Source organism: Cheilinus undulatus, linkage group 16 (assembly GCF_018320785.1).
Source record: "Cheilinus undulatus linkage group 16, ASM1832078v1, whole genome shotgun sequence".
NCBI lineage: Eukaryota > Metazoa > Chordata > Actinopteri > Labriformes > Labridae > Cheilinus > Cheilinus undulatus.
The window spans coordinates 823,422-843,134 of NC_054880.1; the positions used below are offsets into that span (position 1 = coordinate 823,422).

Consider the following 19,713-nt stretch of genomic DNA (forward strand, 5'->3'; position numbering starts at 1 on the left):
CGTTACATTTATTTTGGAGACTTTAAAAATCATGAATAAAAAGTTTTTATCCTGGTAATACTCAGAGTCTGGCTATAAATCCCTACAGATGGATATTTATCGTCTGTGCGTTTCACAGCAAACAAAATTTTGTTTTTATTATCTAAAATCTGAAGTTGTTCCAAATCACAAAAAGCACAAATATGAAGGCTACAGCTTCACTGAGTTTTTGATTGATTTACTTTTTTAATCTAAACATCAACGAGACAAAAAAGTTAGTCTAATTTATTCATTTCTTTATGGAAACATAAAACGCTAAATGTCTCTGACTCTGACCCTCAGACTGGCTGAGGCACCGAGGGCTGACTGTGTATTTTAAGGCCTGCAGATTTTTATTGAAAAAGGAGAAATCCAAAAACAGACTATCTGATGATTAATCTTCATGATCATCCTAGACATCATCTGAGCTTCAGGACAGTTTTAGTCTAAACTTTCACAACTTAAAAAGGAAGGAGAAAATCAGAGGGAGTACAGGCCTAAAGAGGATCCCTAGTGAGTCCATCTCAGGGCCAAACTGAGGCGTTAATCCAGATGTTGGGGTTAGGGTTAGCCTTACCCTAACCCCAACATTTCCATTTCCAATAATACAACAGACAGAAGAGGTAGCTCAAACTGATCCAACCCTGACAAAGGAAGCACTGATAAAAACCAGAGGAAAGGGCAGAAGTGAAGAAGAAGAGTGGGAGAACCTCATTACAACATTATTTTACGCTGTTTTATTTTCTGACATGAGGATTCAGGTCTTTAAAATCTATTAAGGACTAGGGGTGGGTAAAAATATCGATTAATCGATGCATCGCAATATTCCCTCCCCCAATTCAACGTTGATTCAGCAAATCCTCTGAATCGATTCACCTCCTGGTCAGTGGGGGGCGCTGTGCGTGAGATTGGCGTTGTATGGACGGAGGCCGCACTCGACCAAACAACAACCAACCATAACCGTGTTATGTGAGGTTTATCACAGTTTCCAAGAGGACAGAAATATTATTAAGTTTACATGCACTTTACTTTTTCAGTGTTTATACAGAACTGCCATGTTTTTTACTTTTGTACTCCATCTGCACAAATAAGTTATTATTGTGCAAAGTTTTATTTTCAGATGTTTTATTGCCAAAAAATGTGAGGTGGCTACCAAATATGTTCACATGGGCATGAAAATAATTATTAAAAAATTGCCAATCGAAATCAAATTGAATCGTGAGGTTCTTAACAATACCCAGCCCTATTAAGGTCTAATTTAACCTTCGATATGATTCTCGTATGTTTTTTGAAACTACGTCTTTAAAAATCCTCTGTACAGTCGAGGCTGATTTCCTACAGGTGTGAGGAAAGAACGAGTCATAGTCCAACATTATTCAGCGTTATCGAAGATAATCTGCAGCGTTCTGGTACTAACTTTGTTGGTTTTTTATTCATGATGATCAGGGTGAAATCTATCCCTGTTTAGGCTCCTATTTCTGTTTCCATTCATGTCAAGTTCACTTTACTTTGTAATTTAAGGGGTTAAAAAAACAGAAATAAATGCCATGCTTTAAAAAAATCATCTCCAACATTTTGATGCATTAACTTGGATTCAGAGTCTCTTCACTGTCTTGTATAATCTTTTATGCTGATTTTGCTCTGGTTTATCTACAGTCCGAGGTCTCCTGTGCATCGTTGGCGCCACATGAGGGCGCCACTGTGGCCGCGAGCATCTCGATCAACAATTACTTCCTGTCTCTGGCATGCTCCTGTCTGGGTACACTGTAAAAAGTCTGAATCAGAATCTAAACTTATCTTGACTGCCTAGGGTCTTTTAGAAACGTATCATTCTTCTCTTTTTTTACTATTTTAAGTTGATTTACTTTACAGAGCAACCACAACAAGTCCTGGAGGAGCATTTCTGTGTCGAGCCTCAGCTCAGGGAAAAGCGTTTCATTTTCTATGGTTTAGACAGACGAGAAGATGCTGAAGAGAATAATTCTGCTGTCATATCACCTGACTGACATGATCGGAAACCTGCTTTAAGCCAATAAAAAACACTTCTGTCCAGACGGAGAGCATAAAATACCAGCAAACATTTAAACGACACTAAAAACTAAATAAGCCACGCTACCTGCCAAAGTAAAATTCTATTCACATGATCTGATGGTTCTGCTTTGATTTTGTTTTTAGAAGATTTAGGATTCGTTTCAGTATCAGGTTCCTGATTTAGAAGATTTATTCTGAAAGAAGGGGAACTTCAAACTTTGCTGTGACGCTGATGTTGCTGATGGTTTTGCTGGTATGATCCACTCTCCCCATGGTGGTGACTGGACGGCCTAACCTGCTCTCATTTAAACTGATCCTAAACCAGCCTGAAGCAACACCAGACTGCTCTTCCTCTATTCAGGCACCGGTCCTCTTCATCGACCTGCCTGAAAATCAGGGTCACAAACTTTGGTTTCTACTTTAAAACCGCCTCCATCCCCTCGTTTTATGGTCTGTTAATGATAATCTCTACCCGCAGGGTTAGTAAAACCTCATTTATCACAGATAAACTCAGAGTTTAATCAGGTTCTACTTCCATCTGTGTAGATAAAGAACTGAGGAATAGTTAACTACAGAGAACATCAGCAGTGTCTCAGCATGCTTTAATAATCTGTGCATGCTCTTAATTCAAATGTAGGATCTCTAAACTCAGATTAAATCAGACTTTTCTAAGATAAGCAGCACAACTACTTCCTGTTTGTTTATTTAAAGCTGCAGTCCACATGAAGGCAGAGTTTATCACTAATTTCATTTACATGAAGATCTCTCCCTCAAACTGTATGCTGTTTTATTTTCAAATTCTCCTCATGACTTTTAATCCAGATTAAGAGATTTGGGTTCACTTTAAAGGGTTGTGAGATTTTGTCGACTCATGGAAATCGTTCCATCTGGAAGCTTCAGGGCTCTCCATTCTTCAACAGACTGTCGGCCTCTGGAGTGCCGCCGTGGTTGGAGCCAGCTGCAGGGATGAACAGACGAGTTATTTCACAGAAACACTTCGTTCTTTGGTATGTTGTTGTTTCTCCAGGGTTAAAATCATTTCTGATTATTGGGTGATTTTCCCTTTAATGTTGGTTAACTCAGATTATGCCACATTTGTAGCAGAGGGGTCCAAAGGGGGACCATTAGGGCCACTAACAGAAAAGCACCAGGGTGATGGGGCCGCTGTAGGCCGTTTCCACTGAGCGCTCTGGTTCAGTCTGCTATGGCGCGGTTTGTTTGTGTTCCCCTTCTCAAAAGCTAGAAAGACTCCCAGATAACGGACACAGGGAGGCCACGTTTACCTGTCTGTCCTAAAAAAGTGGAGCTCTTTGACTTGTTGAGACCTGAACAGAGAAAAGTTAATACCACTGAACCGACAAGAGATTTCTCTGAACACTGGACCAGGGCCGAATCTTCTGATTCCATCAGCTGTTTATGAAACGTCCACTGGTGAGGGACAATTTAGTTTAGTGGCCGAGTGTGTTAGAGTTAGTCAGGTTAAGAAACGGTTAGTGGATCAAAACAGCCAACATCACAGCTTTACATTCATGACGAGGCAAACAGCCAATCAGGGTAGAGCAGCGTTACTCAGCTGAAGAGCCAAAGTGTTGAAAAATACATCTGCAGGAGCCACGATCTAAGAGGAGAAAAGTGGCAATTAAAATAAGTAAAAGGTGGCAAAAATGGTCAAAAAGCAGCCAACACTGGGAGAAATGAGGCATAAATGGGCAGAAAGCGGCCAAAAAGGGTGGAAAGTGACCATAAAGGTGCCAAAAATTGTGAAAAAGTGGCAAAAATCTGAAAAAGGTGGGAAAAATGGGCAAAAATTTTTGCATTTCATTGCAAAAGGCAGCTTAAATGGGTGAGAAGTGTCAAAATAGGTGAAGAAAGTGGGAAAAAATGGCAAAAAGCAGGATAAAAGTGTCAAAATGTGAGTAATATTTCAAATGAAGACTTAAAGAGCCGCATGTTGAGGATCGCTGGTTTAAAGGATTCTTGAGCACCCCCGTCAGCCCCTGGCGCCCACCGGCTCCACCCCTGGTGAGGAGGAGAACGGCGCTCTATGCAGCAGAGAGGAGAGACGCCGGCGGCTCACAGTCAGACACAAACAAGAGCGAAGTGAAGAAAGCTGACAAACTTTATTGGAGAGTCAGTGAAGAAGATGGCGTGATTGAGAAATCGCCTTAGAGGACAAAACCAAACATGCTGCTCTGATCCTTCAGCCGTTATTCACCACAGGAATGAAGAAAGAAAACAACTGAGTTCTGATTGGAAACATGTCAGATGTTTATGTGGCCTTCACAATTTTACCTAAAAAACACTGATGAATGTGTCTCATCAAAATAGTCAACAGCAGGAGCGTCAGACTCAGTCACAGCAGGGGCCGGATCCTGAGTCTACCAGGGTCAACATGAAACCATAAACTGTCACCCTCATTTCCCCTCTAAGAGATTATGAGGGGGAAAAAGAACCAATAAAATATAATAAAGTAATTCTGAGGTTTAAAAAAAAAAGTCAAAATTATAGTTCAAAAGGTCAAAACATGAAATTAAAAGTCAAAATAATGTTTTAAAAAGGTCAAATATATGAGAAATCAGCAGTTTAAAAGGTCAAAATATAACTTAAAATTTAAAATAATCTAAAAAGTCAAAATATAACACAAAAAGTCAAACTCATAAGTCAAAGCCATAACTCTGAGATGCCAAACTGAGACAAATTAATTTCTTTCCCCACTTTTCTGACCTTTTAATGAATTATTTTTACTCAACTTTTTCAAATATTAAGATTTAACAAGGATGTTTTAAATCCTCAGGTTTCAGCTGATGGTTTGAAGGAAATCTGCAGGCCTCCTACCACTGGGCCAGTTCTAATAGAAATCTATGATGACCCTGCAGGACAGATTTGGCCCCTGGTTCTTGAGTGTGACACCCCTGGTTTACAGAATCAACACAGCAGCGCCATCTAGTGCTGAAATATGCAGTGCAACATAGTCAGGATAATAATGATCATTTTAATACATGAACATGTATAGAATATTTAAAAGCAGTGGTTGACAGTGTGCTTTGACACATTTGCAAAGGTGAAATTATAAAAAAGTTAAAACAAAACCCCGAGAGAAGAACCCAAGAACCAACAACATGAACCCCAACACAAGAACCAACATGAACCCCAACACAAGAACCAACATGAACCCCAACACAAGAACCAACATGAACCCCAACACAAGAACCAACATGAACCCCAACACAAGAACCAACATGAACCCCAACACAAGAACCAACATGAACCCCAACACAAGAACCAACATGAACCCCAACACAAGAACCAACATGAACCCCAACACAAGAACCAACATGAACCCCAACACAAGAACCAACATGAACCCCAACACAAGAACCAACATGAACCCCAACACAAGAACCAACATGAACCCCAACACAAGAACCAACATGAACCCCAACACAAGAACCAACATGAACCCCAACACAAGAACCAACATGAACCCCAACACAAGAACCAACATGAACCCCAACACAAGAACCAACATGAACCCCAACACAAGAACCAACATGAACCCCAACACAAGAACCAACATGAACCCCAACACAAGAACCAACATGAACCCCAACACAAGAACCAACATGAACCCCAACACAAGAACCAACATGAACCCCAACACAAGAACCAACATGAACCCCAACACAAGAACCAACATGAACCCCAACACAAGAACCAACATGAACCCCAACACAAGAACCAACATGAACCCCAACACAAGAACCAACATGAACCCCAACACAAGAACCAACATGAACCCCAACACAAGAACCAACATGAACCCCAACACAAGAACCAACATGAACCCCAACACAAGAACCAACATGAACCCCAACACAAGAACCAACATGAACCCCAACACAAGAACCAACATGAACCCCAACACAAGAACCAACATGAACCCCAACACAAGAACCAACATGAACCCCAACACAAGAACCAATATGACATGAATCAAAGATAAAGTGTATAAATCAGAAAAAAAAACCATCTTATATATAAAAATCATATACATCAACAAGTATGCAAGCATTATGAACCATCTGGAAATTATTATAAGAACCCAGACAAACCCAGGCAATACAAGAATAAAACTGTAAATAATCAAAGGTGAAATGAGACCCAAAGACCCACGGATCAGGAACATGACTCTAGACAGACAGAAGTGAGAGGATAGAAAACACTGAGAAAGGTGGCAGAGGCCATAAGAGTAAGAAGGAGCATAATAGTTAAATTATAATAAAAAAGGTAATAGGTTCTTTGCAGTCACATGATTCTGATGAGGTGCAAACGTCTGTTGAGGGTCAGGAAGCGGGGGACGGTCATTAGGAATGAAGGAAAGTCAGCGCTTTCCAGCTCTAAATGGGCATCTACACTGCAATTATCATCAGAACATTTCTGCATATATGGAGTACAATCCCTACACTTTATATTAAGTGATTTTTACCACAATTTAACTGATTTATCTGGTGAGGAGGTGATCAATATCAAAATGTAATCAGAAGTGCTAGTGTCTTGCGTCGTCTAGAGGAGTCTAGTGCTGAGCTAAGCTGCGCTGAGCCTCTTTAACGTATAACATTCCTCATTTTATCACTAGCATGATTTTAACTGAAACAGTACTAACTGAATAATGAACCATGAACCATACATGACCGGCTTGTCCCGGATTTAGACGGAGGCTTTTTTTAAAATTCCTGCCCGATGACGTTTTACCAATAGTTCGCTTAAACTTCTTTTGCCTGAAGATTTGACTACTTTTAGGACACAAAGGTAGCTTAACAATTAAAAATATTTTCATTTTCACACTCTGGACACTTGTCATAGTCATAAACTGCTTAAAACACAGACTTTTAGGTAGAGTTCTCCATGCAGAAATCACTACTTGCCTCCCCATTGGGAAATTTCCACTATGTGACGCCATCTACAAAGAACCTACAGCAGTCAAAGACTGAATAAAAAGAAGTAAAAACAGCCCAGAACAAAAGAAACCATAAAAACAGGAGAGACAGAGAAAGATGTTAGATGAAATGAGAAAAATGAAGATAAAAAGACCGCAAGAATGAAGGTTAAGGATTAGAAATGGTGTTAGAGTGAGTAAAGGCACTAAGCAGACGATATCACACAAAAACAAGTCTATAAAAATAAGTTTTAAGAAGGGATTTAAGAGATATTGCTAATACTGCATGCCTTATCTCCTCAGACAGGCTGTTCCAAAGTCAAGGGGCCCTGATGGGAAAGGCTCCTTTAGCTTTAAGTGTTGACTTCATTCCAAAGTTGAGAGGCCCTGATGGGAAAGGCTCCTTTGGCTTTAAGTGTTGACTTCATTCCAAAGTCGAGAGGCTCTGATGGAAAAGGCTCCTTTGGCTTTAAGTGTTGACTTCATTCCAAAGTCGAGGGGCCCTGATGGAAAAGGCTCCTTTGGCTTTAAGTGTTGACTTCATTCCAAAGTCGAGGGGCCCTGATGGAAAGGGCTCCTTTGGCTTTAAGTGTTGACTTCATTCCAAAGTCGAGGGGCCCTGATGGAAAGGCCTCCTTTGGCTTTAAGTGTTGACTTCATTCCAAAGTCGAGGGGCCCTGATGGAAAAGGCTCCCTTGGCCTTAAGTGTTGACTTCATTCCAAAGTTGAGAAGCCCTGATGGAAAAGGTTTTTTTGGTTTAAAGCCTCGACTTTGGAAAAACCAGGAGGCCCCTGCCTGAGGATCCTAGGCAGGTAGGAACCAGACCCATTAGGGCTTTAAAGGTGGTCTGATTAATCTTAAATTCTAAAACGTACAGCGAGCCAATGTGAAGCTAGAATTGGGCTGGTGTGATGTTGTCTGTTAAACGCAGTTAGAAGTCGTCAGGTCTCAGGACAGGTATACACGAGGCTTGTGTTCTAACACTGAACACATTTCTTTCTTTTTCTTACTTTTAATAAATCATCAAACTGACATCAGGCCGCAGTTGGCCCCCAGGCCACAGTTTGGACACCCTCAATTGAAATACTTTTGCACAAATATTTTTGGCTCTGCAGAATGAAGCTGCTGCTGCATACAGTCTTATTATTCCTTGTATATACTGTTGCATGGAATTACAGGAGTTAGTTCAGTTTTGTTCTTGATGCTAATTCAAACATAACTCAGATTTCTGTTTATCTCTGTGGCCCGTCACCCACTGGCCTGAGTTACTTACTGGAAACTCCAGAGTCACTGCCGTTCTGAGAACCCTCTGTAAGGACAATACATGTATTTATTTACAGTTGAACTTGTAAGACTGCAGTTACGGTCCTGGTCCACCTGTGGTTGAGTCAGGGCCCAACATGCTGCTGAATACTACACTTAGGAAACCATCATTATAATGCTAACGCTTACCTTTAGTGAGATGAATATTCTCACTGCTTGAGTTGCTGCCGTTTGAACCTGAACACAGACACAAATAAAAAAGATAAGACCCATCAAACACAAGTTTTATGTAATTTACTTAAACCCATATGGTTTGTTTAAATGACAACAGCATTAAAATATAAACACTTAACAATCAGGTATGAAATAGCTAACTTTAATAGAATAGAATAAAGAATACAGAATATTCTTAACTTTTCAAAAGGCAGAAATTACTGTTTGACTTAAGTGTGCAAATATCTGCCTTTACAAACACCAAGTTGCACATTAAAAACAGACTGAAATAAATCCACAGAGAAATGATGGACTTACTGGAAGTAGCAGAGCCATTGGGTTTTGGAACTGTTAGACAGACAGATGTAATATCAGTACTCTTATTGGCTTGAGTTTTCATATGTAGGCTTTTCTCTATTGTTCTGGAACATCACTCCTACAAACAAACTCGTCTAATCCTCACAAATATACAAGTAAAACTCTGACTTAATGATTTTAAGCCCCAAAGACACTGGCGCCATCCACTCCCCCCCTTTATTTTCTATGAACAAACCCACACTAGCAGCAGCTGGACGCGCTGGGCCTCGGCACCTCCCACCACTTCTCTGTCAGCCGGGGCCAGCAGCGCTGAATATAGAGTGTTTTCCTGAGAGAACAGCTGTTTTTGACCTTCTCAGCTGCCGTAGTAGCAGCTCTGTTTAGAAATTCAGCGCCATATTTTGTTGGAGGGGTAGAATAAATGGGAGGCCTGAGCTGCTGGTGAAATACGACCACTTTAAAGGTCTTTTTATTTACCCTCTCCACTCTGGAATCAAGCCCCCGGCCCAGCAGGGGGGGAGAGTTTGACTGCTGACGTGCTGCTGCTAGGGATGGCAGCTAGGGGGGCGCCAGTGTTCAGAGAGCTGGGACTCACGCTATTAACCACAACACGTTAAAATATCTGAATTATTAACAGAAAATCAAGAGGACATTTCACTGTAGCGGAGTCAAAACCACTTCATTCAGAACTGCTGTTGTGGTCTATGAAACCTGGGTCTAACAACAACAGAATTCAACTTCATATTAAGAATAATAAGAAAGCACACTATCCCATCTGTTCTAACACAGGGGAACAACAACATGAGCTCTGGGAGCCCAAAACTGTGAATATTCCTGTTGTAATTTCTTAGATGTACAACATGCTGACACAGAAAAGTCAATAAACACACATCAGCTCATTATTCTAATCTACTGCTGCTTATTTTGATTTTTATTTGCTTTTTTACTTGTGATTGTGTCTTTATGTGGCTGTTATGCCTGAATTTCCCCTCTGTAGAGATCAATGAAGGATTATTTAAGTTGAAAACTTACCTGAAGAACCGATGAAAACCTTGACTGGTTCAGCTGTTCATAAAGATAAAGTTAAAACACAAACAAAGTTAAACAAAAAAAACAAACTACTTAGTCTATTTGAAATGTCTGACAATGCTTTAGAAATATGTAAGTTACCTCCTGGGGGTGGAGATCTGGCTTCTGTGAATAAAACAAATAAAAACAGTGACTGATCGTGTATGGAGTCACTATCAAAGTGTAGATCCAGCTAAACTAAACCTGTTCCTGAGGAATTACACATAACTCTGAACATACTTTACAGGACTGTAAATAAAAATATACATGCTCTATTGAGGGCTTTATATCACATTTCAGACTAAAACATGACTAAGTCACAAGAACTCCAGCTAACTGCCATAATAATTAACAGGACTTTTACTCAGCGTGACCTCTGAACAGCTCATAAAGTCCATAATAAAATAATAACAGACCTTTGCACCTGATAACCAGCAGTAATAACACAGACACATCATTGTGGCTATCAGCCTTATAGTGTGACGTAACGTCCGTAATAACTGTTACGACTAAAACTACTGCCAGGTACTTTCTGCCCCTACAACTCTGCTGACCACTGCTCCTGCTGTTTTTCATGAGTCGCCTTGTTTCCATGAGTCCAGAGCAACAGAAACAGACTTAAAGAGCCTGTAAAGCAAAATTCAAAGTTTGTGTCTGAACACTCTGATTTTGAAGCTGATTTTCATAAACTCAGAGACGTTTTATCTGACTGGAATTTGATTTAGGGGTTCATAACACAGTGATCTGTCACACCACAAACCTAAATACTCATTTATCTTCACTTTCACTTTCTCTTCCTTACAAAAAAATGCACAGCTTAATACATAATAGTACATGGTCATAAATACCTCACAATATAGATCACAGCGACCTTTAACCTCCAAAATCTACAAGTTCACCCTCAAGTTACAGAGTAGGTTTGCTCCAAATGGTGCAAAAACCCCTGAATGCATCCTTGAGATAGTGTTCACAAGCAAACGATAAAAATGAGGCTAATGACTGATTTTGGAAGCTGTAAGTTGAAAATCAAACTGTTTCATCCTTCAGAAATAGTGGATAAAGTTCAAAGTTCAAGGAAAATCCCAGAAAGTGTTCTTGAGATAAGACATTAACAAGAACAGCCCAAACAGAGTGTACTCCTAGAAAAACATTTAAATTAAAATTGTTTGGTCTTTCTTTCAAATAATCCTGTTCTAAATAAGTCCACGTTGAAGGAAGAGGCACTTACTTTTATTCCGCAGGAAGACAACCAGCCCCCCAATACCAGCACCAATCAGGAGCAGTGCGGCCATCCCTCCAACAATCGGCCCCAAACTACCAGAGTCATCACAAGGAGGGAGAATCTTATCTGAAACACAGAAAACACTCTTTAGTTTCATCTTCACATTTCAGTTCTGTTAAGGGTTCCAGCCCTAAGAGGGAAGAACCTTACAGCCTTTGTGTCTGTTACTCTTTCTGCTCAAAACATCCAAATTCCCATGAGATAAAATATACTAGTAACACAATACCTGGCATTTTTACCAAAAATCCTGCCCATTAACTCCATCAGAAATCTACACCCCATCAGCCAGAGGGTGGCGCTGTAATTAAGGAAAGGCTATTTCTGAAATGCCTCTTTGAAGGCAGACTGACTTTATAAATGACACATGTCTGATTCAATAGGACTGCTGAAGTTTGCTATCGCTAGCTAGCTAAGCTTAGCTACTTAGCAGCCACCTGAGCTTAAATGGTTGAGAACTTCTTGCTCTCCACTATAGTAGCACTATCCACCCAAACACATGGCCAATACATCAACCTGTGTGACTTTGGTTGTGGTGTTGATGTAAGGAGAGGGATCCTCCTCTACTGTAGATCCAACAGCTGTAAACACCACACAGCTAAGTTCAGACTGGGATCTCTCTGGTTTTACTGGTTTAAACAGTGCTGTATGGGATCCAACTGGACACAGTCTTAGAGTTTAATTCACAATCTCTATTTTCATGTGATTTTCAGGTGATGTAAACAAATGTCATTTTTAAGAACTAGAGAATAAAATGCGTAGTGCTGCAGCTCCACGTAGTGGTCAATAGCATCTGCTACAGCTGAGAGCTGTGAATTAAAACCAAATGTGCTGTGAAATTTAGGCTGTTATCAGCTGGACAAGGCTTGCTGACATCTGACTTTGTTTTGAAGGTATAGACCAATAAGCTTTGAGTGAGACAGGGAGGGTGTTAGCAGGAATTTGTAGATAGGAGCCCAGAAATCACCGTTTCTGCAGCACTATCGATGAGGTTTAGTCTACTAAAAGCTCCCATTGTGACGTATTTCTCAACTAATTATTCCAAAAAGCCAAAGCGTCCTACCCCAGGCACTTTCAACCATAAAGCCGGATGCTTTGTGAGACACGTGACAGGTGTAGTCCACCAAGTCGTCCCTGAAGATCTCGATGCTGTCCCTCCTCTGGAAAGTGTCGTCTTCGTTCGGGAGGGCGTCGGTAGATATCACCCCGTCTTCTCTGGTAAGGATGCGACCGTCCCTCTTGATCTTCAGTTCGATTTCTTTGGGTAGGAAACCGGTGGCGAAGCAGGTCAAAACGACGTTTGACTTGATGTTGGAGTTCTTCGCAAACAGGGTAACTTTGGGGGGCTCTGCAAGAGAAAACAGGGACCAGAAAATGAACATTTAACACAATTCATGAGTGAGTCTGTCACGAAGAACGGACAAAAACGCCGTTGCAAACAGGAGACGTGTGATGGTGCTAGTGGGACTTGGCTCAGGAGGTTAAAATACTGGTTTTACCTAACAGCTTGTGCTCTCTCATATCATTGGTTTTGATTTTCCTACAAAAACTAAATCACACTGAAGTCTTACCTGGTCTTCTTGGCAAAAACTAGAAGTGCTTTTGTCAAAACTTCCACTCTAAAAGACCGAGTTTTAGCTCGTCTTATTCTAGTCCTCCTCATGGAAAAAGGACATCAAGAACATTTTAGACAGTTTTAGTCCACAAAATGATCACTGGATCAGTCAGTAAAACCTTTAATGGATGCTCACACTCTGCTGAAATAAACAAGTAGACCAAGCAGTCATACATACCGGCAGTTTTAAGCTGCTTCTGTCCGTAGTCCATGAACTTGGTCAGCCAATCAATGCACTCCTTCTCCAGGTAGCCTCTGGTGTACTCTTTCAGGACCTGGACGTTGTCCCACTTCCTCTTGGTCGGTTCTGCTGCGGCGGTCGGTGCCACCCAGACTTCGTTGGAATCGTCGAAGGACAGGAAGTCGTTCCCGTCGTAGTTGTACATGTCCATGCCACGCAGGAACTTCAGGCTGCCGTTTGGCTGCTTTTCCCCCACGCAGCCGTGCATCCACTGCAGCACGTGGACGTCTGAAACAACAGAAACCAACACAACCAGGATCTAAAACCCTCCGTTTCCTTATTGAACAATCCAAACCTCTGCAGACCTCAGTGGTTGTCTTTAAAGCCTAAGTATTATACAGCAGTGAAAGCTCTAGGATGTTCTGAACAAGCTCTGACAGCAGATGAACTTTGAACTTTGCTCTCTGTTGAAGTTGTCTGATGTTCCTCACACGTTCCACACAAAGCCTTAGTAATAATTTTGTTTTAGTGAAGTATTTGGAGGGTTTTTACTTGTTTTCATTTGTTTTATGTGCTGTCCCCTGGATGTTGATGCTCTTGGTGCGAGACTAAGGGTCAACAAAAGTTCCTTTCATTCATCTCTAAGTTAAGTATATATTCATGTATGATAAATTATATATTTATTTATATTTTTATAGTCGAGCTCTAAACATCCTTTTCTCCAGGACTACCTGGGCTTTAAGAATGTCACTTTTATAAAGTTCTGGGACTGTAAAGACAAAAGAAAAACACTAATCAGAAATTATTGTTCTGTATTGAACTCAGTAAACATTCATGACTACGGGGTTTTTGCCCCATCTCTTTACACTAAAGAATTAAAAATAAGAATTCTGTGACAGAAAGTCTTCAAAATATTCACATTTCTACATAAAAGTCATTATTTAGAGCTCAGAGACTCTGAGGGACACGTCACGGCCTCTCTGTGTCTCTTTCTCTCTGTTATGAGTCAGTCAGGCTCTCTTATGGAGTTTCTAAGTCTGTGCACAGGCGCTGTTCGCTAACACAACTGGTTGTTGTAGCCCAGTTGCAATGCATTCTGGGATACACAGAGACAATATGGCGGCAGGCTAACCAGCTAACTGCAGGAATGATTGAAAACTGGATGATAAATGGATAAAAAGGCGTTCAAAGTCAGAGTTCCTGATGTGGATTTAGACTTTAAAGACCCTGGAAAGTCAGCCCAGACCCAGCCTCTCTAGAAAACGCTCTCTGATGTTTTACCGACGTTCTACGAAGGCTAAAAGAGCGTCATTAGAACGGTACAATGGAGAGCTTTCAGAGGAAAACAACGCTGAGCTGGCCATGATTTACAGTTCAAAGGTTATTAACTCTGAGTAGCACCTGTCTCTGATTGGCTTAAACACCAATGTGGTCCTTACAGCTAGAATAAGGGTTAGGGTTAGGGTTACCTGAGTTGTTCTGTCTCATCCTCTCCATCAGGATGTCGATGTTCACTTTGAACCACTGCTGCTTGCTCTGGCGGGACTGTGTGCCTTTCTCCCAGTAATCGGCATCAAGTCTCTCCTTCATCCAGTCCTCTTTAGGAATCTTCTTCTGGATCGTGCTGTCGTAGTAGTCGATCATCTTGTTGTCCAGCAGACCCATGGCCGTGAACTCGTGGATGCCGGGGAGCCCCACGGGTTTGGACAGGGCCGTGTAGATGTAGGTGAGCGAGTGAATCTCTGAGAGGGGCACAGGGAGAAAGACGGAGACTGATTTAGTTTTTAGAGAGCAGAGAGAAGAACCCAAGTCATCCTCATCCTCGCCTTTCAGAGAGCCAACCTAACTGTGATGTCCTAAAAGTCACATCTTCATCAATCCAACCACAGAGATACGAGCAGACATCACCCCCGTGGAAGAAAGAGACAAAAACTCTTTCAGACACTCACCTGGAGCTCAAATATCTACATGTTCTTGGAAATACCAAACAGATTTACAGAACTGGAGTTCCTACAGCCAGTTAGATGACTGTTTATGATAGAGACGTACTGATAAGGATCGGATCGTTAAGTATTGATAAGGATAATCACACAGCTTATTTATGAACCATTTCTGAATAAGATCGTCACGTCAGAGATATCTGAACAATGTCGTCTGTCCTGATCTGTCAGCCAATCAGGGGGTGGCACTTATCCAGGGAGCCAAAGATCAACAACAAGTCATAAACACCTGTACCTGTCTGCTAACCTGGCTTTATATCCACGGGAAGGATAATTTAATCCCCCTGATGGCTTAAACATTAAACTACATTACCTCAATGATACCACAGTAACAGGATCACACCAGGATTAGTTCACTTTTTCTCAGACATATTCAAACCTTTAAACCTTTCATAAATAAAACAGGAAAAGGTCAGAGCTCTAATCCCACATTAAACTGGGTATAAACCTGATTCTGACCTCAGAACTGATCCTTTCAAAGGTACATCCATTGATTTGTTTCCCCATTTAAAAGCTTTAACAGGCATCCTTTATTTATTTATCTGTGTATTTCCATCAGATGTGCAAAAGAACATGCAGGATAAATATCACTGATTATTGACAAAGGACAGAAAAAGGTCTGAACTCAACAAACTTTAGTTTTCTCTCAGTAATCTGAAGCAGCTCTGTAAGGGAACAGTTTTTTAATTCAGCCTTTCTTTTACAAAATATGACTTTATACCGACTGTACACTATAATGCCAAAAGTATTCGCTCACCTGCCTTGACTGGCATATGAACTCTAGTGACATCCCATTCTTAATCCATAGGGTTTAACCTGATGTGGGTCCACTCTTTGCAGCTAAAACAGCTTCAACTCTTCTGTGAAGGCTTTCCATAAGGTTTAGGAGTGTGTTGATGGGAATTTTTGACCATTCTTCATTGGTCCATTCTTCATTCAATTCACCGAGCGTCTGAGAGCGAGCCATTCTTTCACTAATGTTTGCAGAAACAGTCTGCATACATAGGTGATGATTTTATACACCTGTGGACATGGAAGTGACTGGAACACCTGATTTACATTATTTGGATGGGTGAGTGAATACTTTTGGCAATATAGTGTATCTTGATTTTGTCAACAGTCAGACACACTATAACAAATTAATCTTTATTTTATTAACTCCAGATAATTCCCTAATATTAGTAATAATATTTTATAATAAAATGCAGTATTTCACTTTCCTCAGTCATCTAAACTATCTAATCACTGAATTTCATGATTTTCTAACTTAATCTTTAATATCAACCATTTTAAACTAATCTTCTCTGATTAATTTGTTATGTTTCATACAGATGAGCTGGTGTTTTAACAAATGAGCAGAAATAAATCAAAAGAGGATAAAGCACAAACAAAACCATCATGTGACTGGGTAAACATGGGATTAAAATAATAAACTAGCTTTTGAACCCATCTAGTTATCATAATAGACTATAGAGAAAGAGAAATAATGAGACTGACAGGTGAACCACAGCTTAATAATGGTTTTAGTCATTATTGGTTTGGTTTGTGGCTCTTCCAAAGATTTTTCCCACAAAGGGTTAAATGTATAGTCCAGTCCAGACACTGGTTGTTTATTTAGCCTGTAGTTAATTGATGGTTATTCACTTAAATAATAATAATAATTATTAAAACATTAAAGCCTTTTGTTTAAGAAAAACCTGAGGAAGGAGTGATTCATGGACTCAATAAAAAGTTTGAGGTTTGTTTGGAAAAGAGATTGATAAGCTGGCACTCTCTTTAAGCATTGAAAGGCCTTTATTTTCAGGGCATGGTCGTGTGTAGACTTAAAAACACACTTCAGCGCGTTTCAGCATCAAACCTTCATCAGGAAGTCAGGGCTTCAACTGTTTTTAGGTCTAGACACGACCATGCAGTGGAAATAAAGGCATTTTAATGCTTGAAGAGACTTTTTTCCTTTTATTTCACAGTTTGGCCTGAAGTATCAGTGCTGAGAAAGCTTCATTTTACCACTAAATATATGTTAATCTAAATTATTGGCATTAAGAGAAGTCTAACAGGAAAATAACAAAACCCAAAAAGTAATAAAACTCAGTATTAGTAAAAAAATAGTCTAAATAATGAGATAAAATGCCTTTCTGACAAGTCATGTCATTATTTTCACATCTTACTTCATAATTATGACAGCTGATGATAATAGTCAGAATCATTTTTCAGTAATGTTTCTGTTTTCTGTTCAGTCACGGACAGTGAACATAGAAACCTGAATTTCCTTCTTTATATGTGTTTGAAATTGTTGTTCGTCCGGACAGAGTGAAAATATAACTCCATAATCAGACGGCTGTCAGAACTTCCTGTTCATTTTACTGTTGACGCCATGTTATTACCAGGCCTAACTTACCGACGGCCTGGCCTCAAAACAACACACGTTTTCTTATTAGTTTCACGGTATTAGATTAAAAATGGAGGAGCACTTCAAACCGTGAAGACATAAAGTGTTCCTGCTGAGAACAGTACACTGAAATGATCGATGAACATCACATTTTAAAAGACGTCACAACTTCTCCCGCTATACTTTCGATTTGGACTAGAATCGTATAAACGTGTCAAAAACAGCGAACTCACCGCCGTTTACCGTCAGTCCTGTTCCCAGGAGGACCAGCACCAGGATCAGGTTCATCTTTGCCTCGGACTCCTCTCCCTCCGCGTCTTTGAACGGCTTTTCTCACACCACTGTCCGGTCGTGCTCGTCGTTGTGCCCGCAGAGAACTGCTCCTTCCTGATACTGTGGTCTGGGTTGTCTTCATGGTGCATTCACTGAGAGCTCGTAAATACAGCTTTCCAACCTCTCCGTCTCTACGTTCAGCCCACTTAGCGATTTTTTACATTAAAGATTTAAGTTTGACAAGGATCCTTGTGGCTTTGGTTATTCGACGGTGGAAACCATTTAATGTTGGTTTTGAATCACGCGTACGGCATTTTTTTTTTGGTGTGAAGTTTTTAAAATAAACTTTCCTTCAGCTACATACACTGATATAATGTATGACATTTACATGTCATATATAATTTTATAAAACTTACATTTTTCTGTAAAAATCATATTAAAATGCAAACTAAGAAACATTAACTTTGATTTAATGTCGTTATGAGTTATTTATTCACTCTAAAGCATGGAAACATGAACAAAACAGGGATTAAACTTCATTATTAAATAAAATGCTCTTTAAATGTGTCCTAATTACCTTTCTGTGATCTTTAGTCTGTTTGTTTTGGTGCCTTAATTTTTTTTTATCTACTTAGATTTTGAAACAAAGTTTTATATTTCACATTTCCTCAGAGGACGTACAACAAACAAAACATGGCCATAGCAAAGTGGTAATAATTATAGTTACAGTAAAAGTGGCTTGTTTTGAATTACTCTGAGTTTGTTTTTCGTGAGGCTTTCTGATTGGTTTATCTGCATTTGCTCAGAGATATTATAAGAATAGATTGAAAGGTTTTAAGAAAATATCCAGGTGCCATTGAACGCATCTTCCGTGTCTTTGTGTTTATTTATTTTCTGGTGTTCGTTAACGGCGCTGGTTGATATTTCTGATCTACATTTATGCTAGCTCTTTTACATATTAAGTGTGATCTGTTAATTTTACCTTAGAAACATTTACTAACAGAGCAGTTTATCCTTAAGCAACATTTTTGTCTTTAACTTTTGTGACAGGTTGTTGTTTTTGACCGACAGAGCAGATTTACCGCCTACAGCCGGCTCTGAACTCAGCTTTATGAAAGATTAAAAACGTTAACGTCGATTATTTGATTGATTTATGGTTTAAAACCGACGCATGAAACAGAAAAGGGGACTTTCCGTGAGATCACAGAACTGAGCGCGAGGACAAACATTGCAGTCCAGGTGTCAGCCAATCCCGTGATGACTCATGACTGGTTGCTAGGCAGACTACAGTTAAACAGGTTTTGGGCAGATATTCGCGGTACACTTGGTCGGAGAAGAGTTAGCGGAAGAAGAGTGGTTAGTCCAGCTCTGTAAAGGAACTCACGCTCGATGACAGGGTTTTCTGCTTTAAGGTGAACGTAAGAGAGAGTTTACAGGTGTTACTGGGAACATTAGGCGACGTTTGAGCAGTGAAAAACCATGTTTGTGTCTGATACTATGGAAGCCCATGACTGACAATATAAAAATGTACGCCCAAAAATAACTGACAATATAAAAAATAACTGACAACATAAAAATGTACCTCCAAAAATAACTGACAATATAAAAAATGACTGACAATATAAAACTGTACGCCCAAAAATAACTGACAATTTAAAAAATAACTGACAACATAAAAATGTACCTCCAAAAATAACTGACAATTTAAAAAATAACTGACAATATAAAAAATGACTGACAATATAAAACTGTACGTCCAAAAATAACTGACAATTTAAAAAATAACTGACAACATAAAAATGTACCTCCAAAAATAACTGACAATTTAAAAAATAACTGACAATATAAAAAATGACTGACAATATAAAACTGTACCTCCAAAAATAACTGACAATTTAAAAAATAACTGACAACATAAAAATGTACGTCCAAAAATAACTGACAATTTAAAAAATAACTGACAATATAAAAAATGACTGACAATATAAAACTGTACGTCCAAAAATAACTGACAATTTAAAAAATAACTGACAACATAAAAATGTACCTCCAAAAATAACTGACAATTTAAAAAATAACTGACAATATAAAAAATGACTGACAATATAAAACTGTACGTCCAAAAATA

General features: G+C 39.6%; 1 protein-coding gene across 2 annotated transcripts; it reads right to left on the reverse strand.

The window, feature by feature from the left end:
- Positions 1–1,270: 1,270 nt before the first annotated feature.
- Positions 1,271–17,712, reverse strand: LOC121523302 (H-2 class I histocompatibility antigen, Q10 alpha chain-like). 2 transcript variants are annotated; one of them, XM_041808121.1, is made up of 11 exons: positions 17,546–17,711; positions 14,393–14,665; positions 12,921–13,211; positions 12,191–12,475; positions 11,077–11,196; positions 9,951–9,974; positions 9,813–9,845; positions 8,781–8,810; positions 8,439–8,486; positions 8,260–8,295; positions 1,271–3,007 (listed from the first exon to the last, which is right to left on the reverse strand). In XM_041808121.1, exons 1-11 carry the CDS (start codon positions 17,598–17,600, stop codon positions 2,946–2,948), a joined length of 1,257 nt encoding a protein of 418 aa, XP_041664055.1. In that variant the 5' UTR covers positions 17,601–17,711; the 3' UTR covers positions 1,271–2,945. The 2 variants fall into 2 exon arrangements, with proteins under 2 accessions (XP_041664055.1, XP_041664056.1); XM_041808122.1 differs by lacking the exon at positions 8,260–8,295 and having other exon boundaries at positions 17,546–17,712.
- Positions 17,713–19,713: the final 2,001 nt, after the last annotated feature.